The 24,320-nt window shown below is 41.9% G+C and overlaps 3 protein-coding genes and 1 long non-coding RNA gene across 5 annotated transcripts in view; 1 reads left to right on the top strand and 3 right to left on the bottom strand.

Moving 5' to 3' along the window:
* The window catches only part of fut9a (fucosyltransferase 9a), a 28,544-nt gene extending 25,200 nt beyond the window's left edge, over nucleotides 1–3,344 (bottom strand). The window contains exon 1 of the mRNA XM_075448373.1: nucleotides 3,031–3,344. The gene's annotated coding sequence lies outside the window, so the exon portion shown is untranslated. The remainder of the gene's footprint in view (nucleotides 1–3,030) is intronic.
* The window catches only part of LOC142366478 (uncharacterized), a 28,545-nt gene extending 15,548 nt beyond the window's left edge, over nucleotides 1–12,997 (top strand). Inside the window, exons 4-5 of the long non-coding RNA XR_012766830.1 lie at nucleotides 12,481–12,638; nucleotides 12,738–12,997. This is a non-coding gene — a long non-coding RNA (uncharacterized LOC142366478). The remainder of the gene's footprint in view (nucleotides 1–12,480; nucleotides 12,639–12,737) is intronic.
* manea (mannosidase, endo-alpha) lies at nucleotides 6,623–12,053 on the bottom strand. Of its 2 annotated transcripts, none has more exons than XM_075448108.1 (5): nucleotides 11,918–12,053; nucleotides 10,239–10,854; nucleotides 9,686–9,795; nucleotides 9,485–9,561; nucleotides 6,623–8,643 (listed from the first exon to the last, which is right to left on the bottom strand). In XM_075448108.1, exons 2-5 carry the CDS (start codon nucleotides 10,750–10,752, stop codon nucleotides 8,010–8,012), a joined length of 1,335 nt encoding a protein of 444 aa, XP_075304223.1. In that variant the 5' UTR covers nucleotides 10,753–10,854; nucleotides 11,918–12,053; the 3' UTR covers nucleotides 6,623–8,009. The 2 variants fall into 2 exon arrangements, with proteins under 2 accessions (XP_075304223.1, XP_075304224.1); XM_075448109.1 differs by lacking the exon at nucleotides 11,918–12,053 and adding an exon at nucleotides 11,790–11,899.
* A 243-nt stretch (nucleotides 12,998–13,240) lies between the features above and the next one.
* Nucleotides 13,241–24,320, bottom strand: ppp1cb (protein phosphatase 1, catalytic subunit, beta isozyme). Its single transcript, XM_075447572.1, has 8 exons — nucleotides 24,239–24,320; nucleotides 20,949–21,080; nucleotides 16,590–16,820; nucleotides 16,396–16,500; nucleotides 16,216–16,287; nucleotides 15,810–15,961; nucleotides 15,206–15,340; nucleotides 13,241–15,093 (listed from the first exon to the last, which is right to left on the bottom strand). The coding sequence occupies exons 1-8, from the start codon at nucleotides 24,288–24,290 to the stop codon at nucleotides 14,989–14,991; spliced, it is 984 nt and encodes a 327-aa protein (XP_075303687.1). The 5' UTR covers nucleotides 24,291–24,320; the 3' UTR covers nucleotides 13,241–14,988.

Genomic DNA, 24,320 nt, shown 5'->3' with positions numbered 1-24,320 from the left:
ACAGTTGTATTGTCTGTCAAAAGATGGATGAATGTAATTGAATTCACATCCCACATCATGAGCATACTAGAGAGCCTGCTAATGGCGCAACTAAGAAAGCAAGTGAAAACTTTGAAGGTCTGTGTAGTTTGCTTAATGTCATGGAAGTTGGTATGAAGATGGCATATTTTCCTACTACAACAAGCACATTCTCATCTGGACAAAACAGGTGAGGAGCAGTTGAGCAGGTGAGCACTGTGAGGATCAGCTTCTTTGATTTCTCCTGTGTTTTAAATACAATTCTGTCTGTTCTACGATGTGAGAAGATAAGTGAAATAACACAGCTGCCTGGACCAGAGACCAGAATTTCTAAAGGTTATGTGTCACCATTTCTCTTTACTCTGTACATCTCACACTTCCAGTACAACTCTGAGTCCTGTCACCTCCAGAAATACTCAGATGACTCTGCAGTTGCTGGGTGTATCACTGATGGACAAGAGGCTGAGTACAGGGTACTAAGTATTGGTTGAACACTTGGTGACATGGTGTGTGAACAATCACCTCATTTTGAATTATAATCTAGCCAAAGTAGGCGATTAAGGATTTTAGGAGGACCATGAATAAGCCAGACATTATTCTTTCCTGGGTTGGAAGGTGTTTGAGAATTACAAACACCTGAGCGTTCACCTGGACAATTGATTGAATTAAGCCCTATTCGGACGGGACTAGTTTAATGGGGGGACCTGGGGTAAAGTAATAATAACCCGGAAATCTAGTCCCGTCCGAACGCGCCATGTCAGTAAAGATAGCGGAGTATGTCGGTAAACTTTGCCGAGAATTCTACCTCCTGTGAAACGGTCCGGAGTATCTACCATAGGTAATACTAATTCCGTGCGAATGCGACCTTCGGTAATAAGTACGGAATATGTCGTCACATCCTTTTAAAGAGAGAAACAATTAGGTGTGTCTGTTTGCAAACATGGAGGTTCTGGATGAAGCGCTGCTTGCAAGCACGCATGGTCGGCGCCATGTCTGTTTACAGATGGGGTTTACGGAAGTGAAATGATGTGACGGTTGTGCGTAACCAACAACTCCTCCCATGTTAGATGAATAGTACAGGGATTTCTTGTTCCGTCCGAATTGGTCATTTCTTCTCCCTGGCGTCGTCTGGTTAACCAACATTACCATACGTCCCCCCATTGAACTAGTCCCGTCCGAATAGGGCTTTAGAAATGGAGTATTCACACTATCTACAAGAAGGGACATGGCAGGCTCAACCTCTTGGGGAAGCTAAGGTCCTTCAATGTCTGCACCAAGATCTTGCACATCTTTCACAAGTCTGTGGTGTAGAAGGAAATCTGCTGGGTTAGTAGCATTAGAGCCAGTGAAAGAAACTGATCAAACTGATAAAGAAGACTGGTTCTGTGCTGGGGAATGCTCTGGAGCCTTCTGATCGGATTATGGAAAGAGGAATGCTGCACAAGTCACTTGACACAACATGCACACCCTCTACATAACTAAGATTAAGATCGGATTCACACAAAATTTGTCCTCCGCTTTCAACCTATCCAGGTTTGCACCTGTTGACACACACGTGCACACGGTCACACACTCATGGAGACAGATGCCATCCACTGTGGCGGTAGGCAGCCATCCACAGCGCCCGGGGAGCATGGGGGTACGGTGCCTTGCTCAAGGGCACCTTAGCCGTGACAAGGAGGTGGACTGAGTTGTCAGTTTCACCAATCTTTTTTTTTTTGGAATCGAACCACCAACGACCCACTCTAACCACTGAGCTACATATGTATTAAAATGAGAAAGCGTGTTCAGTCAGGTCATTTCATCCCACAATGAATGTATCATCATTATTATTATTATTATTATTATTATTATTATTATTATCATCATACTTATTAATATTATTAATATAACTTAACTGGAACTATTCACAATTCAGTACTAATTAAGTAGCAGTAGCTCAGTAAACAGAGATACAGGAAAGACTGAATGAAGAAAGCGGGGTATGATGTATTTAGGGAACAATGTGGTCATTACCTAACGAAATGGCTAGGTCTTTGGTAAATAGTCATTATCGTTTTAGATTTTAGAAACTGCTGAAGTAGAACACGCATAAACAAAGCATTAACCATCAGGTCGTTTGTGCTTTCCTCACTCCTTCAAAAATGTTTTCTGTCCTTTCTTTTTTTTTTTGCCTGGAGTTTTTCCCTCCCTCTCTATTTGCAAAGACAAAACGACACCACAGAGAGACTCGTGCAGCCCAGTCACCCATTCACAACTGAAATAACACGGGTTTTGGGAAATGCATTTTGATTTATTTGGGACACGAGAGCCGCATGAGTGAGTAGTCTGCAGTGGGGCTCCACACACACAAAAAAAAAGAAAGAAAGAAAGAAATACATTGCAGCCACCGATTTTGGCTGCACCAGTCACAGAGGTGCTTCAAATCCCAGATGTAGTTTTGGTAACAGGGACACAAAAAGAGGGAAAGAGGCTGAGCCCACGTGCAGCAAATAGCTAATATAACCTTGGCTTAAAACCGTGTCAGGAAGATCAAATGACTGTGCAGACACACCATCCCAGGTGAAAACTAATTTGCAACCACTGAACACTGAAGGTCATTTTAACGTGATGCTACAGGGGAGACACGTTTTAGCGTTAAAATGGTTGTCTTACAACATGACATTGTATTGGAGTTGATGAGCAGTGGCAAATCCACAGGGATACCGACTTATACGACACCCCTTTCCGTACCTCACAACGCCAGGAATAGCTTGAATAACGTGGAGGATGAAGCTAAGATTGCAAGATTGGATATCACTCCTATTCACTGGTGAGAAACATCGACGATGTAGACTGTCTGGTACACAGACAGTCAAAGATGCACCGAGTGAAATGTGAAAACACCGCTCAGTGGATATCCGTTATTTTTCAGCGGGGATCGTGGCTAATTAGCCGATTTGCCGTTAAAATCTTGGACTGCAAGAGAAAGGAAAATAAATAAATAAATAAACAGCCATGCATTTTACTCACCATCTTGACAGTCGTGATGCAAAAGCTTCCCTTCTCATTTCCCCCAGAGGTTCATAACCCTTTTAAAGACAACTTGCAACACACAGATGATGTGGATGCGCCTGGAATTTAAAAAAAAAAAAAAAAAAAAGAGGAGCTCGTCCGCTGTGCTTGCAGTCCGCATCCACTGTCTTCATCCAAAAAAAATGAAAAAAATAAATACCGAGACTATTCTGGCAGTGAGCGCTGCATCTTCCCTTCTGTCGTACCCCGACACAGAGAACGATGCTTGCGAATTTGAAAAATATTGGGAAAAAAAAAAAAAAAAAATAGGCGGCTATCTAGTTAGCGTGCACACTATTGGGAATAATTCCCTGCTGGCTGCCCATGCGCTACCTTGCTCTGTTTACCGTTGATGCTACTGCAGGCTGTGGCAGACCTCCAGCACGCGTGTACATGCATGTGTGTGCGTGTGGGATGCTGAGTAGCCCACAGTGTCCGTGCATTTAACAGCAAATCTGCTTCGGCTTCACATTTGGATAAACAGGTGAATCATTTCTGCTGCAAAGAAGCACGGGATCAAATCGTTGCAGCTCATGAAGCCTCGTGCAAATAACGGCAGGCTCGCGCACTGATGTGGCCGAAAGGTAACCTGGACCTTCTAAAAACACAGCCTGAAACAAATAGTAAATTCATGCAAAAGTTCACAGAGTTCAGTGATGAGTTTATTCACATCAGCTGAGGGGATAACAAACCCGACAACAACAACAACAACAACAACAACAAAAAACGATTAACGCCTCACTAAGCAGGGGAGGATACATTATAGCCTACAAAAGGCCTTACAAATGTGGTTTGCACCATTGGACCTTAAATAAGCTCATGAATGAAACATCTGTAGGGGCACTGTTTTAAGATCACGTAGACTCATTTAAAAATGAATGATCAAAACTGTGGATGAAATAACCCAAATTTTAAACCTCTCAACAGTAAGAGTTGAGCTCAGATATCAGATCTTCCCAAAATATATCTCAATCTGTCAGTAGTCACCTCTCTACCAAAAGCAGCCTTTCATAACAGCAAGGCGAGGCGATTTGTTAGTGGTGTATGGAGCCAGTTCTGGTACCAGTTGTTATAATTGGTTTTGTTCTTAGACTTTATGTATTCATATTTTGTAGTTTACTAAATAATCTATGTTCCTAGTTCAAGTCTTTAAGATGACGTAGCAGGATGAAATAACTGGGACAGATAAAGCTTCTCTATTTGGACAGATAGGTGTGGTACAGTAGATACACGCCTAAAACAACGCTCACACACACATTGTTTATCTCATCCAAAGAACATGGCGAAGACGGTGGATGGCCTGCTCATGTTACTAACAACTGTCCAATTATACTTTGTCGAGTACAAGTACAACCTCTGTGAGGTAAAGGTGAACATAAATATGAAATGTTTCCAGATATCAGGGCTCTGTCACTCCGAGTCCAGCGCTGCTATACTTCACATGTGACCACTAATAAATACTTTGTTTAACTTAAGATTTCTCCAGCTTGTTCTTGGGCTTCCAATGAAAGAATCGGGCTAACACAGGTGAAACATACCATGAGCTTGATTGAATAAATGTTGCTTTGATGGCCTTGGAGAATGAAAGAATCAACAAAGACAGTTTGCTGTGTGTGAAATCTGTTTGAAAGTTTTCAAATCTCCCAAAGAATATGCAGGTTCCCTTTTTAGGCCTGCTTTCTGTTGAATTAATTTAACATGAATACATTAAGATGGCCGTGCCCTTAAAGGTAGGGTAGGAGATCCTGGATTTTGAGTCCAGCGAAGCTGCATTTTGTATACACAGGTAAAAAGTCCCAACCCTTTTCTTCACTTTCCCCCCGAAGGCACGCCTCTAGAGTACATGAACGCGCACGAGCACGAAGGTGCACGAGCGCTGTTCTGACAGCAAGCATCGATCGTTGCCGCATTTAGTATTTAGTTTATGCTAACTATACGTTTAATAATGCTAGGTGCTAGCCAAGCTGGCTCTAGTTTAGCTTCCTGCCAAGCTTCGTTCACGGAGCAGGGTACGCGCACAGGGGGAAGGAGGGGGAGGGAGGAGCAGATTGCAGTTTGATAGACGGCATCAGAATCCAATCATTGTGAACGGTCCGTTCACAATGATTGGATACTGTTTTTCCTAGATTGTACGTTCTAGAGGCCACTAAAACTTTTCATATTTGTGTCAAAACTTTTAATTAATTGGTTGCAATGGGGGTGTGAAGAGTATTTCAAGCAATATGTAAAAAAATGTTCCAGAAAAAGATCCCCTACCCTGCCTTTAAAGCGGCAGTCGGCAACTTTTTTTTAGTCATATTAGCTTGAACTGTCATGGGATTCTGGAAGTAGAATATTAAATAGGCTGTTTAGGAAAAATAACGAAATCTGTAGCTCCCTCTGAAGCCTGTAATCATGCTTGCAAAAACCGAGCGCTCCCGGCTGTTTTTAACCAATCAAGTTAGGGTGGAGGAATCCTACCTGTCAATCACAGCTTGTGCACAGCTGCTGAGCGTGAAGGCTGAGTTATACTTCTTTTAACTGCCCTTGCGCTTGCGTCTTGCGCGTATGTTAATGGCTTGAGACGTTTATACTTAATTTTGCTTTGCCGGCGCTTGCGTGTGCTGTGTGGCGATTCACCGCCAGGACAGTAGGTGGAGTTGCGGGTTTTTTCAATGACAAGCCTACTACTATTAAAGGAAATTCACCGCCAGGACCTCTTCGAGTGGATTCATGCTTCTTCTTCTTGTAAATAGCCGGTATTTTGTCAGATTTTCAACACCTTGGGGGTCTAAACGACTACTTTCTCGCCTGAAAATGTTTCAAATGTTGCTAAAGTTATATATTTACAGAGTTTATAGCTTAAGGGAAATCAGCTTTTCAGGCTGGCTGATTTGGGCTCGGACAGGAGTGAAGTGCACTGTGTGTAAACGCTCTGCATACTGTCAGATCGATGAGTATGCCGTTTTCAAGTAGTAGGCGGTTTCGAACACACCCAGTGGCATGTGCTTGCGTCTTGCGTAAAGTTTAGAAAATTGAGGTGACACACGCAAGCACGCAAGGGGGGGCTTGCAACCGCGCAAGGGCTTGCATTGCGTCTTGCGTCTTGCGTTGCGTCTTGCGTTACCGACTATAAACCAGGCGTCTGCCCCAGCTTGTGTGCGCTCACACTGGTGTGAACTCACGTGCACAACCTCGTCCACAGAGGGGGAGGGGTTTGGGGGGCGATTCGGAGCTTGTTAGAGGTTGGGGGAGGGACCTGAAAGTTGTATCAGTTCGAATTTTCCAACTTTAGACTCGCAATTTTGAAAACTTGCCGACTGCAGCTTTAAGCATTTGCAAAATGGCACAACCTTTTAGAACTGACACAATAGAATGAACTGAAGCCATTTCAAAAATACGTTTGGGGTGTGGACGTTCACCTCTAATCTAAGGGGTGAAGCAATATAAAATAACTGAAGTGCAGCAGTTTTTACAGGGTGAAAAAGTTATTTTGACAAACTCTCAAAAGGAATGTTGGTTTTGAAACTTGCATGTAAAACGCAAAATTAACAAACAGCTAAAAGTCAAATTATTATAATTATTAGCTTGTGAAAATGAAGAGACCTTAAAAATGGCTGTAATTCTTCAGCACTTTGATATTTTCAAATGAAACCTGGTAGGCTACTCGTCACTTTAATTAAAAACAACAACAAAAAAACACTCTTCCATTGTTTGTGTGTAATGCGTCCAAACGTGTCTGGGCACATTGACACCAACTGGCAACACGAACCATAGTAAAAGACCATTTAATAAGAATGCCTTTGCTGTTTGTAGCACTATGACTAATGTTAATATTTTAGACTGGCATCCCTTTGAAATACCATTTAGGTTTTTTTTGTCTCTTAGTGTATTTTTGGCTGTGGAGTAGCTGAAAACGAAGCCAGGCAACAGCTTTTTTATTTACTTGTGTCTTTTTCTCCTTCCCATGTGTAGTGAGGTGTCATGAACAAACTTCGTTAGGCTCCTCCCCCTGCCCAGGTGCAGCATTTAATGCCTCACCTGGCCCAGTTTCCAGAGCTCTCTCTTGCTGGTCCCTGAAGGTGGGAACCCTGTTTTACCTTGGCCAGTTTTTCCTGTCGTGTTTATTTGTGTGTAGGTTTGAGATATTGTTTATCTACCAATTGGGTTGTTGGTTTTGTTTGTTCCGTTGAATTTTGTTAAAATTAAAGTTTCTTTAGTGTCAGTGTGGACTGGGTGTCGCCAGGTGGGAGGCTGGGCACCGTGGTGAGGACCTCACATCTCCATGCAAGTCCATTGCTTTGTAGTGTTGCACCCAGGATGGTAAGGAGGGGCACTTTCCCAGTAGTCTGCCTCCCACTGAGGCCCCAGCCCACTGATTTTAGTCTTCTGTTACAAATAAGATTTTAGTTCATTTATGTGAATAAAATGACCTTTCTTATATTTTATGTCTGCATTTTCTTTGTTCCCAGCAGCTTTTATCCCTCATTTCATCTAAGTTTAGTTTTGATTACTGGTCGTATCATTTCAATAAACTTATTTTCTCATTTAAAGCTACGGTTTCTGCCTCCTCAGTCCCGAACCTGTGTCCTTGTTCCACCACTCTTTGTCACACATGGTACAACTTATTCGTATTTAGGGTTTAACAGAAAGGCAAAAAAAATAAATAACAAAAAGCCTGCAGTTTCGGCTGGTTTTATAGAGCATGCAGATTATTTGTGAAAACCCAAAAGTGTGAGGCAGTGTAAACAAATTATAATAAGACCAATATTTACAGTGATTTACCCTAAAGCAAAAACTAACATTCATCCCTGAAACCAAAATTAAGACAATCAAGTAGTCACCATGTGCCCTGTGGCTTTGCAAATCATTTTCTTACACAATTATTCATTTACACATTCTGAAAAAGGAACTTCACTCCTTTTTCTTCCACCTCCATTAATGAACATGTGCTATGTTCACTCCTGCCATCTTCGTCGCTCACCCCCAAAAATCGCTGCCCATTTGCGCGTTATCTCCAGGTAGATTGTTGGTTTATTGGGCAGATAGTCCAGGTACACTGTTTGGCTTGTTTTAGGAATTGCCATTTCAATCTGAGTCCCCTCGTGCCACTCGTTAAAAGATGTGACAGAGATAAAATCCGGCCTGGCTTTTAGTGCTGCACTCAGCGAAGTCTCATAGTATTTGCCGTTGATCCGGTTTCGAGTATTCTGAAAGTTCCAGGGTCGAATGCTTGTGTCAATATATCCTGGGCCCACACTTGGAATGAATATCAGGTTGTTATCTTCACAGAACGCCTTAATAGAGTCCCAATTACGCTGAGTGGAGCCGTAGGAAAAACCATTAGTCGCGAAGTAGGTGTAAACACCATCAAACCCTGCAGTCAGGATGTCCCTCTTATGTTTCTCCTCGACCAGCAGGGCGATGAAGATGGCGTCGTACGGGGTATCCCTGATGCTGTTGCTCTCTGTGTGTTTCAGCAGTTTAGCCCACTGCTCTGAGTTCATCAGATACGAGTCATACACATAAAAAAGTGGAAGGAGTTTGCCAGTGTTTGTCTGGTACTTGAAAAATGCCGGGTGCTCTCCATATCTGAGGAGAAGAGATGAACGAGATACAAATGTGGATGTTAAATAGTAAAATTGGTGCAAATAATCTCATTACTGAGGAATACAATGCGTCATGACAGAATGACTCCAGAGAGTAAAGCCCTATTCGGACGGGACTAGTTTAATGGGGGGACCTGGGGTAAAGTAATAATAACCGGGAAATCTAGTCCCGTCCGAACGCGCCATGTCAGTAAAGATAGCGGAGTATGTCGGTAAACTTTGCCGAGAATTCTACCTCCTGTGAAACGGTCCGGAGTATCTACCATAGGTAATACTAATCCCGTGCGAATGCGACCTTCGGTAATAAGTACGGAATATATCGTCACATCCTTTTAAAGAGAGAAACAATTAGGTGTAAAATAGAAAATGACACTTAAGTTTCGTTGTGCAATCCTTTTTTTAAACTATACTTTACATTCAGGTAAAATAAGTATCCTGAGCAAAACTTTTGGTGGACAGTACTTTACATTAAGGTCAAAAATGAATAAATCTTCTGTTCTGTTATACTGTACAATACGTTTTAGTAATACTTATCATTCAGGTAAACAAACAAAAAAGTCTTCTGCGTTTGTATACAATAATTTTGGAGCAGAATGCTTTATATTCAAGAAAACTCCTCCCATGTTAGATGAATATTACAGGGATTTCTTGTCCCGTCCGAATTGGTCATTTCTTCTCCCTGGCGTCGTCTGGTTAACCAACATTACCATACGTCCCCCCATTGAACTAGTCCCGTCCGAATAGGGCTTAAGAGTAAGAGAGAGTAAGAGTAAGATCATTGTATTGACATCTGACGAAGACTGAAGAAACACATCAATACTCACCTCTCAATGACGTATCTGACATTAGTGAACATGTTGACTTCGTCTCTCCCTCTGTACGGTTCAATGTGAAAAGCAACCTGCAAAAAGAGAGCGGACAAAAAAAAAAAGCTCCACATCAAGCATTTAACTCCATCTTTAAAATATTAATGACGTTTTCACGGGACCCATTACAGCTGAGCAACTGCTGATCACAGAACGGACCTTAATGTGGTACTTGTGTGCCATCTCCAACAGCAAAGGCATAATCTCATCTAATGGACCGCCATTGTCATCCTTCATCTTGGGAGGATACCAGGAAACAACGATAACACCTGAGAATATGTTAAGATGAGAGTACATTTCGAAAAAAAAAAAAAAAATGGACAGGTTTTCTTTTATGAACAAATGATGAGCAGTTTTACATGCAGTGTCACGTTGCATCACACTGTGAAGTGGAAGATTTAATAAGCTGACCACTTTGATGCTTAATGTCTGTGCAACCACTTTGCTGTTTATTGTCGTTATATCTTACAACATTTCATGAAAACACAACTAACTCACCACTTGTACATCGGTGGGATCAGTTATATATGGCTATAGCTTTCCCATCACATCTGATGTGCTACTTTCCACTACTGTTGGTGTACATTTCCAGAAATAGAGTATCATTTTGTGCCTCATCATGATATCACAATCAAACAGATTCAGATCTTTTATCTGAGAGATTTAACAGGCTCTAATCTCTGAGGAGTCTCATGAGTCGTGTTTTTCTTACCGATTGCTGCTGTGCGCAGCTGCTGCATATGCGCCTCTATAACAGAGGGATCCCTGGAACTGTAAGCCCCTAAGGAGGGGTAAAAGTTGGACCCAATGTCATCAGGGGGGGTGTGTCTTCCTTGTGGATATCCCTGAGCCACCTTAAAGTCCCAGTGTGGAAGCTGTGGATGGTCCCAGTGGATGTATTTGCCGTCAAACTCGGGGTTACCATACCATGGATAGTAGAAGGCATGAAGATAGTAGTTCGGAGGAGGGAACTTCCTCAGTGTGGCTTCCAGCTCCGAATCCTTGTCCGACTGAACGGAGTCCTTCATTTTGGTCTTGTCAGAGTGACCGTTGTCGTCTCTCTGGATCCGTGGCTCATTCTTTCCGTTTAGAAACAGCTCCACACTTTCAGGGCTGCTGAAAGGAGAATCCTCAGGTGTGAGCGCCTTTAGAACCACTGTTACGATGAGTACAAGCAGCACCAAAGCGATCAACGTGATGCAAGATTTGCGTCTAAGCCTTGCCATTCTTCACTTAGAGCTTGGAGCTTTCCATAGTTCATGGTTGAGTCAGCAGTGTGGGATTGGTGTTGGACACGGTCCAGGTGGAACTTAGAGACTTGGATCAGCCTGGAAAATTTTAAATATACAAGAGATGTGAGTGTTTGACAAAAGGGCAGCAACTAACAATTGTGCAGTGGGATAATATGCTCAATATGGGTAATAAACTTTATGTGAAATATCAGCATTGTGTGGAATTTGGGGTTATGATTTACGTAGCATGTGCTACTTGTTAATATGCTGTTTTCCTTTTTTAAAATATAATACAACAATGGAGGCAGCTAATGTTAGTAACAGTATCATCAGAATCACAGACAATTTCCCCAGAATGAAAAATATAGTATATCTATGTATACCGGTATGTGCATTGTGGAGTCTGAAAATCCTTATTGTTGATGTTCATTTTAACACAATTACATCATGACCAGATATTAACCAGTTAAATGACCATTTGTTGCTGCTTTTGTTCCACTTTCACTGAGACAAGACATAAAGAGTAGCAAATTGTCACATTTTAAGGCATGCCTCGAAAATTTCCAATGTTTTTACTGTGTTTTAGCGTAAGCAATCGTTGAAAAAAATAAATGACTGAAATAGTCGATGTCCTGCCGTTATTTATTGAACGTAAAGAGCACACAAGTACATGCAATGGAATAATACAGACAGCTGGCTAATATGTTGTGTTACTCTATGCTGCCATTGAACAAAAGTCATGAAGAGTATATGTGAATATTCAACCATCTAATGCAGCTAAAAAAAAAAATGCCGCGAAAACACAATCAGCGAGCTAATAAAATCACCTTAATTCAAGAGATCTCAAACTGCGGCCCTTGAGGGCCGCTGTCCTGCAGGTTTTAGGTGTTTCCCTGCTCACACACCTGATTCAGATCGATTTTTTGCAGAATTCAACAATCTTTTGAAGAGATCCATTTAATCTGAATCAGTTGTGTTGAACAGCGGCCCTCAAGGACCGGAGTTTGAGGTCTCTATTTTATCTACTCTACCTGAACTTCAGCCTTGTCAACAGCAGCCAGTCATGACAAGGTTGGCGCATTAGCATTACCGTACAGGCAAACAGCTCGCTGTGCCTGCGACAAAGCTATCTCAGTCTAATATCTAACATCAAACACACCCAGTTTTTATAGCTTGAACGGCTCGTTATCCTGACAACAACTCTAGGTCAGCAGCTTGTTCTGGGGAAACATTAAAGAGCTTCTACCAGCTCTGTGAAACACCAACCACTGGCTGTCACTCGCCGATAACGTACAAGGATGATGTCACGCGTCCTCAGCAGCCAACAACAGTTTACCTGAACCAGGGGGGGGGAATATCGCCCCCACAGGTCTGGAGGGTGTATTACATGTAACCGTCTCCATTTGAAAAAAAATGTATTTATAATAGAATTATTATTCTTGTTTCAAAATGAAACATTCTGAGTTTTTCTTTGCAGTCTTTGCTTATAATATTAATGCACAGTACTACAGCACCAGTAAGTAAAGCAGGCTGAAACTGCATCTGAATTGAAAATATATTTATTTTCGTACTTTCAATGTACTTATCTGGCATTGTATTCACAATGTAATTACATGAAACTTAGCTTGTAGATGTAATGTTGATAATTATGGGAAAACAACAGATTGATTTGTGTCTGTTTATGATATTTCAATAATCATAATCCTGTTGTTCGATACTCAGATAAGAGGTTACTCACCTTGACAATGGAGGAAGCACGACCACGACGGTCATCTGGGCAAAGAAAGGACAAAAGAAAGGACAAAAGAAGGCATCACTCTGATGACACCTGTTACCTGAGGTCTGTGGACAGTGAAGACTTTAAGATGGAGGCTGAACAGGTTTGTCCAGAGAGGCTTAGTGCATCGACACAAGATACCGTATAATTAGTTTTTATGAAATTAAGTATGATTAGTTCCTCTCCCGAATTTCTCTCCCAGGAAAACTCAATGTTCAGCTCTCAGAACATCCTCTACTACACTCTCCTTGTTATGAAAGTGGCACTGTGGATTCTCCTCGCCTGGATCCTGTCACACCTCCACCTTGGCGCTCCATGTTTTCTCCTGTCGCTGACCTTCTGGTTGTATTCAGGGCCCATGCAGACCGCTCTGTCCTGGGCTAAGAGGCGTCTCAGGGGTCAAGCTATCTGAACTGTTTGCATCGAGTCAACTGCATACACTTGAGGAATAAAACATCATCAAAGCGGAAAACTTTTCATTACTTTCTGCTTTACATCTAGTTCTACCTCAGAATTGAGACTCCTAATGAGATCACTAAATCTAATTTAATCTTTGTGCTGGCCTTTTCCTTTTTCAGGCCAATAACAATGCCAAATACAAACTCTTTATTGTGACAAGAAGGTGCAGAGTCTAATATTTATATTGCAGATTTTTGGCACTATCAAGGTGAATGCCCATCAAGTAAAGAACAAGACAGCAGCAACTTTTGGTTCCATCCGTTTTATTGAATGTATTGACTTTCAAACGAACTTATACAAATTGCAAAACAGCTTTTGGTAACACTTTTTTTTTTCCATTATCTTGGAAGGAAATAAATTAAATGGACTAAAAGTAAACAATATCGCTGAAGAAAAAACAAACAAAAAAACAAACCCCAAGAAATAATCAAACAAAAAGGCAAAAACGGACGAAACGGCAGAAAAGAGGCAATTGTTTTCCACAACATTTCAACTGCATCTCATGCGCAGCACTAACCAGACTTACTGCTGGCCAGTGCAACTGTGGTACCTTGTAGCAGAAAAAGAAACCACATTTGACACTGGCAATGTGATGAAAACTCCATCCTGATCGCTTTGGAAATTTACAACACGGGACGTGCAGGACTTTGCACAGCAGTGCTGTATCTATACACCAGGTGGCAACACAATCCCACAGAAATGCTAAAACTGCTTGAGCCTTCCACCCACTCCCTATCTCCCAGCTTTCACACCCTGTACCTCAACAGATTGGGTGATAACAGAGGAAGAAAGCTATCGCTTCTCCAAAACGGTTCCAAAAGCAAACTTCTTTTCAGGGTGCCTTTTGCACACTCAACACTTCAAACATTATCGGGGACTTGGGGAGTCTTGTTTTGTAACACTTTAAAAAAAAAAATTTTTTTTTTTTAAATTTAGACAAGGTAGACCCATGCAAAATTGTAATCCGTGCTTCGACATTTTTTAAATTGTTATCTCCTCCTTACAAATATTCATATTCAGTAAACACTTATACTGTCAGCATGCTGACATCTATAGTGGTTTCACTCAAATTAGTGTAATCAAATGTCCCATCTTTGACTACAAAACAAGAGGATTAGTTACTGGGGAAATTACAGGGATGATAAGATATAATAATATAAGTAAATCGGGGAAAAAAAGGTCAATACCAGCTTTGTTTGAGAAGCAGAATGCGTTTGTGTTGGAGTTGAGCCGAGGGACAGGGAGGCATAACAGAGTGGAGAAACTGATGCTCAGAGGACCTTGTGTTCGGATCGTGTCCACAGCACGCACTGTCTGATTTTAGCTCGTGTATTTCATTCAAACTGGTCTGTTCACATTCATTTAAACTAACTGGGCGGGGGGGATTAAACCTACAAAATACGTGTGGGCACAAGAACTTACAAAGTACACCACACATGTTGTAATGAGTCAAACGTGTGTCTGTGGTTTTAGCTCTGCACTGGAACGGTCCCATATGAAGCATCGGAAGGATTCTCTCTGTTTTTTGAGAGGTCAAGGCAAACATAATGTTCAATCTCCATCTAGTTTTGCTGAAGAATTGAAAAAGGTGTCCTGTAACCTGGTCACGTTGCCGCTACTTACAAGGCATTTCCTTACACAGCAAAAAAAACGACAAAAAACCCCCAGAAAACGTCAAAACAGCATCGGAAGTAAAGCCACCAGAAAGAATATTTGTTAATAATATCAAAACTCCCAACAAACAAGCAAAAACAAACAAACAAACAAAAAAAACAACAGATCGGTCACAGCAAATCTATGTACACATACACATTAAGAAAAAGAGCTGTCAGTGGAGCTGAGGAGAAGTTGGGTGAGTGGGGGAGAAGGAGGAGAAAGAGTCGGGCAATTAGATAACCCCATGTCTTCACTCTACAGGGCGCGTTACAGGGGTTGCCATGACGGCAGACCAGGGATGGACAAGATGAGAGGAGGGGAGGGCCGAAGCCGAGTGTTCACCTCTTCTTGGGGGCTTGGGCGGTGCGGGGTGGGGTCACGGGCCGACCAGAATTTACACCACCGTACTGGTACTTGGCCTTCTTCTCTGACGGCTTTAAGATCTTGAAGACACAGAAAGACACAAACAAAGAGAAGATACACGAGTTACTACCTCCGAGGTAACGTTCCATTTCAGAAAAACATCACTTCTCCCCTTTGGTTTTCATGGACTACCTGGAAGGAGCACATGAGGGATTCGTCCACGCTCATCATGCCGCCTGCATTATCAAACTCCCCGCAGTAGTTTGGAGCAGAGAAAAGTGTGACCAGTTGGCGTTTGGCAAAGAACTCGTATCCATCCTCCACAACCTGTTCGAAGACACGCGTTATTTCAACACCTACAGCGATCAATACTTAGTTTAAGAAACCACCTCTGCTATGAAGGTTGAGCATTCAGCTACACCAACACCCGAATCAATTTCAAACACCTGATACAGAGTTTAAATAGATGTGGCTGATTTACCGACTCCTGAGCACGAAGTGCATTTTTTGCTTAATACAATTTTAATAAAGCAAGAGTTCATGTACGTGTGACACATGTGGAAGAAGAGGAGAAATGAAAGCAGGAATTCAGGAAGAGCAGCTGCTATTACGGTGTGGTTTAGTTACGGAGTCTTTATTTTCTTTTCAGTAAAGTAATCAAAAATGGAGTTCAGCAATCATTCAAGTGAATTGAAGGCAACTTTAAGAAGAAGAAAAAGCACAGAAGAAAAATGAAAATGGTCAGTTTGTCGTGTGCTACATCCAGGCTCTCAAACTTAATTGCAGTTCTAATTACCTGGTGGGCTCTGCAGATGAGGTCCAGGTCATGGCGGTTCAGGAACTTACTGACCACATCTGCCCCAAAGGTGAAGGAGACTCCACGGTCATTCTCTCCCCAGCCCTGTACATCCTTATCTGGATCTGACCACAACAAGTCACACAGCAGACCTGAAACATGCACAGGAAGAAGAAAGATGGAAGATAAAAACACTCACGGCAGGAAAGCGCTGAAAAGGCAGCATAAAGATGGAGTGGAGCTCTGTGCTAAAAATCTAGCTGACTTTGCTGATACAACACAGAACATCTTCTGATGTGAATATCTCTCACTCAGAAAGAGGGAGGCTGTTTTTCTCCTATTCAAACATAAATCCCTGGGAGTGATCGAGAGGAAGTGAACATGCACATGCAGACTCGAACAGCACCTGTATCAGGCACATCTGTTGGCCTCATGATCCTGCGGATCTGCTCCATTGACTGCAAATCAGGTGAAAGCCCTGAAACAGGAAACAAAGAGACTGGCTTTGATTGGAGAGGCTACAAATGCATTTCATGGACAAGCCACAGTTTGGATTCTGGACGAGGGGACCAGAGCAAGCGCTCACCTCCGTGGCAACAGAAGATCTTCTCATCGATAATGGCAGCAATGGGGAGGCAGTTAAAGCAGTCGGTGAAAGTCTTCCACAACTTAATGTTGAACCTGCGCTTGCCTGGAAATGCAGAAACACACATTTTCAGAACCAACGCATGCGTTTCAGAGGTGTCTGTGTGTATTTTCGTGCAATTTGAGTCTATTTACACTCGTCATAGAACCCATAGATGCGGTTGATGGAAGCACACTCATGGTTGCCCCTGAGCAGGAAAAAGTTCTCTGGGTATTTGATCTTGTAGGCAAGTAGGAGACAGATGGTTTCCAGGGACTGTTTCCCTCTGTCCACATAGTCACCCAGAAAAAGATAGTTTGCCTCGGGAGGGAAGCCGCCATACTCAAACAACCTCAGTAAATCTGTGTACTGCCCATGAATATCACCTAAAAAGAACACAGGAGGCAAAGGGGCAAGAAGGAAGACAAAGTGTTTATTTTGGCAATATTTAAGCATAAAAATAACAAAGAGGAAGTAGAAAAAAAAGGGTAAAAACAGAGATATTAGTGGAGAGGATGTAGAGAGCATCAAAATATACTAAAATATCATCAAAGCCATTGGAGGAAATTACTAAAAAAAAAAAGAAACCACATTTTAATTGCCAAACCAGCTCTTATCAACAATTTGAAGGTATTTTTTTTTATTTTTAGAACGATTCCAGATATGTAGACTGATAAAGAGCTATGACTGTGGCTCTATCATCATGCAAAAGGATATGTATACAAAAAAGAACCACGCTGTGGCAAAAGGAGATGGACTACCATGAACAGTCGTGATCTAGGTTAATCAACGCAAAGCACACACATAATCCACACAAACTAACTTTAATTTGAACAGCTCTCCCAGGATGTGGGGTCAACCTCCTCTATATTTGACATCAGCCAGGAAACATTGAGCTGGAGTCACTTTCAACAAAGCACACCATCTCTGCAGTGGGGAGTCACTTCATCACCCAGCCCAGAGCTGCTTCCTTTTATATCCTCTTGCACCAACTAAAGAGTGGCTCTAATTTGGGTTAAATGCTCCAGGCACAGCTGACTGAGGAGAGTCCTACCAGAGCAGGACAATAACAACAGGCTTTATGGTGACCAAAAAGGAAAGTAAATGCATGTGCCACACTATTCTTGTGGCTCCGCTCCATTACACGATGGCACCAAGGACAAATTAAAATGAAGCGATAGTCCTTGTTAAGCCATGCAGCTGCCTGGCCCAGAGATTAAAATGACCAACAAAACTGGCTGCAGTATATTGAGGTCATGAAACCGGTTGGCAATATTTTTTTCCTATTTTGTGGTGCCCATCTGTATTCCATGTACCAAAACCCAAACCACAACTGGCACCAAAACCGACATGGCTCCAGGCCGAAACCTACTTTTGTCTGCATAAGCATATTTTCCGTGCAAATGAATGATTTAAGGAGAGTCTTTTTCTGACTTGTACGCAGAGCTCCTGATGTCCTTCGCCAGTTGGCCTGAGTTTCACCATCTTTTTCGTTTTTTCAGATTTATTCTTCTATTAAATTGTCTTTTTTCAACACTGGACACGAAACCCTCGGTTGCTATAGAGTTTTAATGCAAGTACGAGGGATGGTTATGTTTCGACAACCCCTCACACTCATAAGACTATCCAAACTCCGTTCAAGGCGAAGACTTCTTGTTCCGGCTACGAGTCGCTGTTTGACTGCTGAAACGCGGCATTTTCATTAAATGCTTTCTGTCCGATGGTTCTGGGAATCTACTTCAACCTACGTGGTCAGCATATTTTGCACTTCACACACAAATGTTTACATTGCAGCCGGAGAACTTCCACTGTGGTGATAAGATTCTTCTTTACAGTTACCTACACTGTTTTTCATGCTCAGTGCTCATGGGAGGATAGCAACAACATGGGTCATTTTGGTCATGGGAGGATTCCACATCATTCTGTAAACTATAGCTGATTCTTCTTAAAGGAGAATTCCGGCATTTTTACAAACATATTCCATCTGTTGGAGACCAAGGAAAGTTTGCTAAAGGGAAAAACGCGAGAAATTTTCATGCCCGCTGCGCAAAGTTGTCCGATTGCGCTGATTTCCATGAAAGCAGGCTCTATCGGGCAAGCTTTTAACCTTTCCTGAGGCTCTTAACGTGTATCAAAATACTTTTTACCGAATTGGCCGTGGTGTCAGTAGCAATACAATTCAACCCAGGGGCTAACCATACCATTAGCTAGCACAGACATTATACATTTTGAGATTTCAAAAACAGCGTACTTACCTTTCTCAGCTTCCGTGTTCCACAGGCATGCGCACAAATTAATCGATCGCCGAAGTCACACACTATAGTATTCCAAAATTGTCTTTTTGTCCACCAAAAACGACCCTCGGGAACCGAACTACACATTGCCATATTTGTTATTGTTTCCTATCGAACAGCTGACTCGTTTCAACACCCATTTTCGCCGTGATGTCATGATGTGTCACATGACTGCTTAAAGGAGTGCACCTTCGCCCATTAATCAGATGCGGGAGATAAGAACCCTCGGGATTTCATTGGAAGCAATTTCGAGATGGATAGTTCGTCAGATTCTGATGTTGGGATGGAAGAGTTTGACGAGTTTGATGGTCGGGGTTATCTTTTTGAACCAGAATACACTGATGAAGAGTTGTTGGCACAAGATCGGCGAGGATGGCTCAAAACGATAATCCAGAAACGGGAGCTGCTGCTAGGTCACGCATTGGGGAGACATGGTGGTGCAGATGTGGACATTGTATTGCAATGACCACAGAGGAAGACAGTACTTTGGAATACTATAGTGTATGACTTCGGCGATCGATTAATTTGTGCGCACGCCTATGGAACACGGAAGCTGAGAAAGGTAAGTACGCTGTTTTTGAAATCTCAAAATGTATAATGTTTGTGCTAGCTAATGGTATGGTTAGCCCCTGGGTTGAATTGTATTGCTACTGACACCACGGCCAATTCAGTAAAAAGTATTTTGATACACGTTAAGAGCCTCAGGAAAGGTTAAAAGCTTGCCCGATAGAGCCCGCTTTCATGGAAATCATCGGACAACTTTGCGCAGCGGGCATAAAAATTTCTCGCGTTTTTCCCTTTGGCCAACTTTCCTTGGTCTCCAACAGATGGAATATGTTTGTAAAAATGCCGGAACTCTCCTTTAAACATGATCTAAACCCACCTTTAAAAGTCATTCAAGCCATCTTATTCAGTTCATACTCACTCAATGTACAGAAGACACAAACGTGGGCCCTCTGTTACATCGGACAAAGAGATTTTTTTTTTTTTTTTAGAATTTCACTCAACTAAATCATAAAAAACTGCCAGCCTGGACAAAAATACATCAGTAAGAAATAGGTTAGGGTTAGCATGTGACAGAGAGGTTGGTTGGAGGGATCTAGGGGGCTTGTTTGCATCAAACATATGGATGCCATCACTCGGTTGCATTCAGTTGCCAAAAATATTATGAACTGGACCTCATCAAATTGCTACTTCGCACAAGTATTTGCCACTCACAAATACAGATCAAACGATCTGATGCTGGTACAGAATCAGACCTACGTAACGATCATTTCAAATGATGGAAAACTCAGCGGACAGGATAGTTTTTGTTTTCTTAAGGAATGGCACATACATTAGTTGGCTCAGAGTTTGCGGCGCTACACTGGTGGGAAGAGATAAAGTACACAGGAGTCAGATTAGATATGCAGAAGCCAGCTGGAGACAGACAGCAGTAGCTTTTTCAGCAGTTAATAGCAGGAGCCCTCTTGTGAATGTGGGATTCTCTGCTTGACTTCAACCCAGCTCCATTATAATGTCTGTGTGCCAGTGATACACAATCTGTGTTTATATGTATCCCTCTTTATAAACACTGGGCAGCTGAGTCGAGAACGCAAGAGAGACTTAATATATGACCAAGGCTGTGGCAGTGTTACATAAAGAAATGGATTGCTGCGCTGGCCTTTGTGGTCTGTGCGATGCAGAGTGGGAGTTAGCCATCGGTGCAACCAACCCCTCAGAGCCAAAATGTAACTGTCTGCATGAGCTGCACTTTAAATTTTTTGATTATGTGGTTTGACATTTGTTGGAGGGCCGTACGAGAACACTCAAAACATATAGTACTTATGAAATCAATAACTGACCCACAGAGAAAGAAAATAGAAAACGACAAGCTTTTTCCTTTAGCGTGTGTGCTTATTTTCAGGTGTGAGGAGGTTTTTTTTCTCTCTGTTTTTTTAGCTTTCATACGATTATCCACTTGCAGTGAGGAAAATTTGACAGGTCCTAACCGTGCTTCAGTTTAGGACAATTTCCAGATTATTCTTTCTACTTGACTCCATGTAAAGCATTCAGATCGGACGTACTCTCCGTGGAAAGGTCACAGGGGAGTATATTACAAGGCACAGAGGGTAACTAAAAAGAGGAAGATACGAAAGCAATACACACAAGCAAGTAAAAAAAATAAAAAATAGGCATGAAATGGTTAGAAAGAGAAGGGCAGAGATGGAAAATACTGACCACAAATCTTCAGAGGCGCCTCAAGCTCCAGCAGGATGGGCTGGCTGAGGAAGATCTCCCTGGATTTGATGCAAAGGCCCCGGACCTCTGCCTCGCTCATCTGGACTATCTTTCCTGGACGGCATCCTCGGACTGGATAGGAGAGAAAAGACACTGTCAGAGCTATTGAAAACTGCTATAAATCCATCAATTCTTATGAAACAACAGCAGAAAGCCCCTGCACCACGCGGTTCATCAGAATGCGCCCATGATGGAATCATTTCCAACAAAGGGAAGAACAAGACTTCTACAAGAACCACATAGCTATCTCAATGCACACGCTGATGAACTGTGGGCGTAATGATACTGTAGCTCATTGCTGCTCAGTCTCAGCCGTGCTTTAGAAACCCACTGCTTAAACTATGAGAACAGCTTGCATCTTCAGCAGTGGCGTGGGTTTTATTGGCTGTGTAGTTCCACTGTTAGCTTGAGCCTACTTTAAGGCGTCAGATTTATCTTCTTACGATGATAATAAAACTGAGAAATCCTACAGTCAACAGCAAAAACAAACAGTGATATTATATGTAAGAAGAAAAATAAGGCCTAGTTGACATTTGTATCTTTTTTCAGGTTTGGACATGTTAGTTTTCAGTGATTTCAATTCAGTTGGATTTTTAGAAAAATCTCTTTTTTGATGAAAACAAAAGGATGAAGAAATTCACAAGTGAGGAATTATGTAATGACTAACCATTCTCCTATTGCCTTAAAGCTAAACGCCCACTTAACGGTTTAATAAAGGGTTGCCGAGTCTAGAGAAGCATCTTAGCCCGTTTTTTTCTCCTTCTTATTTTTCTCTGTTACTTTTTTGGTTTCTTTCCATGAGGAATGACAATTTACAAAAATGGCTAAACTAGGAGCAATTAACATGGCCTAATGATCCATTAGTAAGAAATTCCAAAAACTTAGAGTGCGCTACTTTTGTGCATTTAGAAGCACACACACACACACACACACACACACACACAATGCGTTCAAATGCACTGCTAATAGTCTCATTAGTCACGTAATCCAACCAAATCAGAGAGAAGTTAAGTGAAACGGAGAAATTTCAATATTAGCAGATGATGAATCTGACTGCCAAAAAGTATGAGACCTCCGTCATCCTTGGTGCTTTTCACCTCCAACTTTTCTTATCCCCGATCTGTTCCATGTCCAAATGACATGCACCGAATGAAGCATGAAATTGCAGAGGTCGGGCTCCTTACCAGGCCTCATCAGAGCAGAGTGAGTTTATTTTGGATGCTCAGCCTGCTCGGCTTTAACACTGGACCTTTTCACCGTTTCCTCTGGCCCTCTGCAGGCCGGCACTTTAAAAGAGATTACATTCTTACGAACACTGAGGGGCAAAGGCTGAAATGAAGCATTGACTAGGATTTGCAACCATTAAGAACCAAAGAGCTGTTTGTGCGGGTATTTAAAGCTGTGAGACTGCACATGAGTCCGGTTCAAGTGACACCATGTACTGTGAGTTTTAATTGGAATGAATAAGTACGGTCACTGTTGCTCGGATTTTCCCTATGGTACAAGGCCCGCAGAAGCAGAGCAAAACACTTATTATTAGCCAGTGAGATAAAAATACAAAAAAAACAAACATCATTTGTCACTGGACATCAAACCCCCTTTTGTTGCGTGATAAAGATTTTTTTTGAGCTGACCGTAATCAGTTGGCATCATCATTTCACTCCAAACGGGTGGATTAAACTAACAGAAAAGTCGTATTTCTAAATATTATTTCTGCCTCATTTGAACTTCAGTCCTCTGCTGTAGTTAAATGGCACCGCTTGCTTATCTTGAGGGATATCCCCCTTTAAATTACTGTCAGAGCCCCTTAAAATGATCATCAAGTGAAGTTAACATCACAGGATGATGCAGGGCGCAATTTTGGTTTTAACGCAAACCAAAATGAAAAAGAAGAGACCAGTTGAGATTTGTTTGACTTCTCAGAAAAAAAAAAAAGAAGTCTGTGTGTAAACATATAAATAAAAGAACAACCACAACAAATTTTAAAGTGATTGTCAAATAAATCAACAGAACACACGAGTTGAATAATTAACCTTGCTCGTATGAAAACTATTGTCAGTTTCTGTTCGAAACTAAGTTGCCACCTCATCCAACATCAGAGGAGTCACAGAATCTGTAATAAAGTATGCCAAGGACAGCTGAATTTGCCCTAGTGGTCCGTTTCTGACTCAGAATATCTCACGTGGGAACAGAAACTGGTGGACTGCCAACACAAAACCACATTTGAACATCCCTCTTTCTGCTTTTCTTACATTTGGTCCTCAAACACCAACAAAGGTCCTACACACAAAAGCAGGGACGTGATTCCAAAAACAGAGACACAGCACGATCCATGCTGTGCATGTAAACATTTTAGTGTAGAGGTCAAAGAAACGATCACTTCCTTGACCTTCAATTGTAGTTTTAGAGTATCAAAACACAAATGCTTCACATTCGTGTTTTGACTTGAATTAACGCATGGACAGTTCAAATTTAGAGCAATGAATCACATTAACCTGCCCACTGATCATCTACAAGCCAGATGGAAGACACAAAGATATACAAACTATGAAGCACTAATTGGAGCAGTATCCCAGTATCCCAGTATCAACTGGAACGGATGAACTATTTATTTGTGTTTTATTTTCCTCTCCATTAGTTTGATCTGTCAAAAGATTTCATTCTCTACATGATTCGGGTCACCATTAAAACCTAAACTGTAACTACTCTTAGCATAGGGGCATTTTGGCCTGATTTTTACCAATGTTTAAAGCCAAGGACTCGCTGATAAGCCCCGGTTCCTGTCTTTCTATGTTTAAACCAATTCCCTCAAATCTGTCATTACCGTTACAATTAACTGTATGTTCAATGAATAGGAAGAACGTCCCTGCCCCTCCTTCTGAATACAATACGTTTGGCAAATAAATGAGATACAACTCCGCAAACAAGCAGGCAATTGCAGCCAATTACACGCTAAGGTAAAGACCACCGTTTGATATAATAGTTATCAAGAGTGAACGGAGCTACGTGAGACACGTAGGCGTTCACTGCTGACAGTGTTTATAAACATGGCCAGGCGGCTAACTGCAACGTTAGCCAACGCTAGCCGCGCACATACCGTTACCAACATTGGCCCTGTTATCTCACACTTTCTTGCGTTTAGTGATGCAGCCGTGGTGACAATTAAATAAATCTTAGCTCCAAATAAAAGAGCCCCAACCTCTCCCTCTGTTTAACATAAAATTGCGTACCTTCCAGAAGCCGAGAGATGAGGCTATCCACGTTCAATTCACCCTCCGCCATTTTTACACTGATGTTGTAGCGTCCACCAGT

The sequence above is a fragment of the Odontesthes bonariensis genome, chromosome 17 (genome assembly GCF_027942865.1).
Source record: "Odontesthes bonariensis isolate fOdoBon6 chromosome 17, fOdoBon6.hap1, whole genome shotgun sequence".
Lineage (NCBI taxonomy): Eukaryota > Metazoa > Chordata > Actinopteri > Atheriniformes > Atherinopsidae > Odontesthes > Odontesthes bonariensis.
Note: the sequence above shows the minus strand (reverse complement) of the source record. Positions and strands in the feature narration are given on the sequence as shown.